This window comes from Stegastes partitus, unplaced genomic scaffold, assembly GCF_000690725.1.
Source record: "Stegastes partitus isolate 25-593 unplaced genomic scaffold, Stegastes_partitus-1.0.2 Scaffold664, whole genome shotgun sequence".
NCBI lineage: Eukaryota > Metazoa > Chordata > Actinopteri > Pomacentridae > Stegastes > Stegastes partitus.
This window is the reverse complement of record NW_007578395.1, coordinates 175,537-180,231: the sequence shown is the minus strand read 5'-3', so window position 1 is coordinate 180,231 and position 4,695 is coordinate 175,537. Positions and strand designations below refer to the sequence as shown.

The following is a 4,695-nucleotide window of genomic DNA, read 5'->3' as shown; positions in this document are numbered from 1 at the left end:
ATAACCAGTCCAGAACCAGGTGGAAGACTAGGTCCAGAACCAACCAAAACTAGCCTAAAACCCAGTCCAGGTCAAAATCCCAGTCTTAACCCAGTCCAAACTCAGAACAAAACCAACTACAAAAATAGTCCCAAGGCACATAATAACCAGTCTGGAGTCAGTCTGAACAGGTTTCATGTTATTTGGACCAGTTTAAAGCCAGTCTGAACCACCAGAACCACGTATCAGAGGCTGCGTCTTTATTTCCGTGTGGTCAGGTGAGCGTGAGCGGCTCCACTGACCGGGTTGATGGCCACCAGCAGGCCGTCGTACGTCCACGTTCCCAGCTTCATGCTGCAGTTCTGCAGGTCGAAGGGGAAGTGGAGGACGATGATCTCGCAGTAGCTCTTGAAGATGGCCGGAGGGTTCCACGTTATCATCCCGTTGTGTTCCAGCAGAACTTTGGTTTCATGGATGATGGCAAAGTCTCCGTCAGCGCTGCAGAAGGAGAGAGAGGAGAGGAGTGAAGCATTTACAGAAAGATAAATCTATAAAATAATTAAAAAACATATTTATTTATTTATTTATTTATTTTTTACAGAAAAAAATCCATTAAATTATGTTTTCACAATGTGCAAAATTATAAACTACAAATGTTAAATAAACCCATAAAACACCTGAAAATGTGACGTTTCTTAGTGTTTGAATAAAAGAAGTTAAAGAGTTTGTACTTGTTGTAAAGCACCAGGTCAGGCTTCCATATATCTGTCGAAGGGATTCGGATCTTCCTGATTCCTCCGTACTCGTCTGGGTTCCACTTCAGGTTCACATCGATCCATTGCTGAGGAGAGAAAACGCTGTTTAAACGTACAGATTCTTCAGCTGTTTTATCTCCGTCCGTTTAATACAAGATGTGCAGATCAGCGGTGACCATGAATAGTTTATACCTGTCTGAGACGGACGTTACTGGTCACGATCTGGTTCACTTCATCCTGAGAACAGACAGAAAACAGAAACAAACCTGTGATGTTAAGCGTTTCATGGAGGAATATTTATAATTTGTGAGTTTAAATCTAGAAAACCTTCATTCAAACCAAAGAAACTCTGGAATGTTTGCCTTCAGTAACTTTTCTTCTTTCAGATTAATGCAAAGAAAAATGTCCAAAAGTCACATTTAGGAGTTTAATTTACTGTTTTTTATCTGTCGGCATCTGCAGGTTTAAGTTATTGTCTGTAGTTTTCGCAACATGAAAACTGTCGACTTTTATTCGTGCTGCTGGTTTGAAGGTTTTCAGCCTCATTTATGAAACACTTCAGTTCTGGATATGTGCATGACATGTGTCTGGGTGGATTTATCGTCCAGCAGAAACTGAGCCTGTGCTTTCAGATCAGCAGGTTTCAGGTGCGTCTTCAGGGTGGGGCTCTGTGCCGCCGCCCTCCAATCATCCAATCACTGTGGTCCACCTGGTTCAGATGGAGTTCATGTGTCTGCTTCATGTCTTTGTTCTGTTTGACTCTGATGGAGCTGCACACTGTCCAAATGTTAATGAAAGAATTAAACTGAGCTGCAGCTTCTATTTAAATCCTCAGTTTAAACATCAACCGAACACACGTGAAGTTGACTTTCAGATCTTTTTCTCGTGTTCCGTTGAGACCAGCGAGAGGACCAGGTTCATGACTGTAAAAGTGAGACGCTAAAGGATAGCTCGACCTTGAAAGTTTTGAAAATCAGGAACTATAAACTGGTTTTGCTGGTAGTTTTCCACCAAAGCTGCTGGGAACGAGTTGTCCAGCAGCAACAACTTGTGGAAAAACTGAGAAAAGAGAAGAAGAAGAAGAAGGAGCGACGTCGAGGAACCTTCAGCTGAAAATTGATTTCCACCGTTGGGCTGGTTGGATTGAAGCTGCTGTGACCTTCATCTCACCGACCCGAACCTGAAGACAAGCTGCTAACAGTAAGTAACTCAGGTCTCTGTGAGTTTTTCAGGCCGCCGAGCCTCTTCGAAGTGTTCAGTTTGACTGAGCTGCTCTGAATCTGTGGATCTCTGAGAATTTAGCTCTGAGCTGCTGGTTTTCTGTGATTTTGGCTCAGTGGAGTCATGAGTGGAGTCGATGCTGGATCTCTGTCTGAGGGTTCGACTAAACAGCGTTTGTTTGGTGCAGATCAGAAAACTGGAGAAATGATGGAAGTGTTTTCAGTTTGTGTGTCATCAGAAAAGCTGTCGTGTATTTATAATTTAAAATCTGTGCTTTACTTTAGAACTGAAAAAGGTTTCAGGTGAGAGAATAAAAGAAAAAAACTAAACTAAAAACTAAAGAAAACTCAGTCAAACCAGGAAGGAAATATGTGTCAAAAGCCAAGAAAAAAATCATTTAACTTAATATTAAAATAAGGTAAAACTGTTTTATCTCAGCTCACCAGTGTAATGTTATTAATTCTAATCTTAGCTGATTAAATTAGGTCACATGTCTAATATAAAATAACTTTAACAACCTGCAAGTTTGAATTATCATAAAATGTTCTTTTTTCTTTTTTTAAAGAAAAAAACTTTTTATTTCTTAAATTTTTATTTGCAGTTTAATAGGATTTTTTTCATTGTGTTTTACAGTTTTCAATTTAAAATAAAAGCATCTCTTACATTTAATTGTACTTACTGTCTAAGTGGTTCAAATATATTTGTAAAATTAGATATAATTAGTGGCAATTACCAGAAAAAAAAAATATTGGTTCTCTGATTTTATATAGATTCATGTAGATGTCTTTAGTGTATATTAATCTAAAGGCATCGGTAATCTGTCCTCACACAGTTTTTCATCTTTATACACGTAACTAATCCTTATATCTGTGCGTCCATATAAATATGATGACTTTGGTTTAACACGTGCAAATATTGTTCAATAAACTTTAGAAACACACCTGATCTAAAGTAAATAAACGGCTACAAACTGTATTTTGATTATGAAAAACTATATTTTTGATTATGTTATTTTCCAGTTTTTTACATTTTCTCAGACAGTAAACGCAGAGTTAGCTCAGACTGAGTGTTGATGTGGGAGGAGACCATGAGGTTCTGACCACGCTGATGAGCTGGATGAGCTGCAGGCCGACCGTCACCACCACGGCTTCGCTGAAGTGGTTCACGGGTCGGACCACTTTGTTGTATCCAGTGAACAGGTTCTTCACCAGCCGGGTCTCATCATCTGAGCCCAGCACTGGACCTGAAACACAGAAACTCATTAGTTCTTCGTTACCTGATGAATATATCAGAACATACAGGAAACAGGAAGTTTTTACATGAAGAGCTTCAAATTTATCATCATTTCACAGATTTTTTTCCTTTTTATTTTACAATTTTTCTGGTATTTTTGAAGTACACAAAAAAATAGGAACAGAAGGTGAGTTCATACTTTTATTGTAAAATAACATTTAAAATCTGTAAATTTTCAATAAGCCTGAAATGTTACTTAAAAAAAGAATAAGGAGAAAATTGACATTTTTGTTACACACGGATGCAAATTTGGCAAATTTCACAAATATTTACTTTTTATTTATTGGGTGAAAGTATTAAATTCTAGTTTAATTTTTATATTTCTAAAATTATTTCATATAATCTGTCATTTTACAGAATTTTGTTTTATTTGTTTTACTTTAAAAAAAAATTAGAACTGAAATACACTAAAAGTCAGAACATGAAAATTTAACAATTGACAGTTTTTACATGAAGTGCAGATTTTGCAAATTTACCACAATTCCATAAACATTTCTTTTCATTTAAGAGATGAAGATGCTTCATTGAAGTTTAAAACTGTAAATATATTTCTAAAAATAACATACAATCAGTGACACAGAAGAGTCTGTAACTGTACTGATTTTTTTTTCTTTTTATTTTAGATTTTTCTCATATTTTTGAAACAACAAAAGAAATGACAGTTACAAAGACTGAACACAACAAACCCTTTTATTCTACGGTTTCTTTTCCTTGTACTTTTGAAGCACCCACAAATCTCTATGACGTAAACTTTGGCCCATCGAGCATCAGATAATCTGCTGTGGTTGCAGTTTAGAGGAATCCATGTAAGAATCTTGTACATGTTTCTGGAACAAACCCGACTGTGAGGTGCTGATGCTGGACTGATGATGCTCAGTTCTATTTCCCAGCACTTTGACAGAGTCCCGTTACGAGTCCAACGTGTTGCCGCCCAAATGTTTTCACACTGAAGCTGAATCACAGCTGAAGATTACCGTCGCCCTGATTCACACTGCAAACATTTCTCTGGCGTCCAGCCGGAAACCTGAATCCGTCCAGAGAGGAAGGTTGGAATTATCAGATAAGAGCCGGCGGCCGGCTGAGATTCCAGCGCGGTGAAAAGCTTCGGCACCGAACGTCCCGAGCTGTTTAATCAGGTGTGTTTGTGTGAGTCCTGGTGAGGCTAATCCCGGTGCTAACAGGCTGTCTGGGAACAGCAGCTCAGCCGGATCCATCTGACGGTAAGTCTGGATCAGCTGCAGGTCACAGCAGTTAACCTGCATTTAACACCTCCTCCTATGAAGGTGTTTCCCGCTAACGGGCTCACAGCTGCTCCTTTAAACGGCCTTTATGAGTCCGTAAATGATGTCACTTCTCTGAGTCGTGTCCCCACAAACTGGATTAGAGTCTCAGCCAGAAAGTACTCTGGGTTGTAGGTTAGATTCTGGCAACTTTACAACCTTGTTTT

At 38.6% G+C, this 4,695-nt stretch overlaps 1 protein-coding gene across 1 annotated transcript in view; it reads right to left on the bottom strand.

Moving 5' to 3' along the window:
• Positions 1 to 4,695, bottom strand: part of chrna1 (cholinergic receptor, nicotinic, alpha 1 (muscle)) — a 15,091-nt gene that overhangs the window by 4,311 nt on the left and 6,085 nt on the right. Inside the window, exons 2-5 of the mRNA XM_008290274.1 lie at positions 3,056 to 3,198; positions 927 to 971; positions 711 to 820; positions 282 to 477 (exon numbers count right to left, since the gene is read on the bottom strand). Coding sequence (XP_008288496.1) covers positions 282 to 477; positions 711 to 820; positions 927 to 971; positions 3,056 to 3,198 — 494 coding nt within the window. The remainder of the gene's footprint in view (positions 1 to 281; positions 478 to 710; positions 821 to 926; positions 972 to 3,055; positions 3,199 to 4,695) is intronic.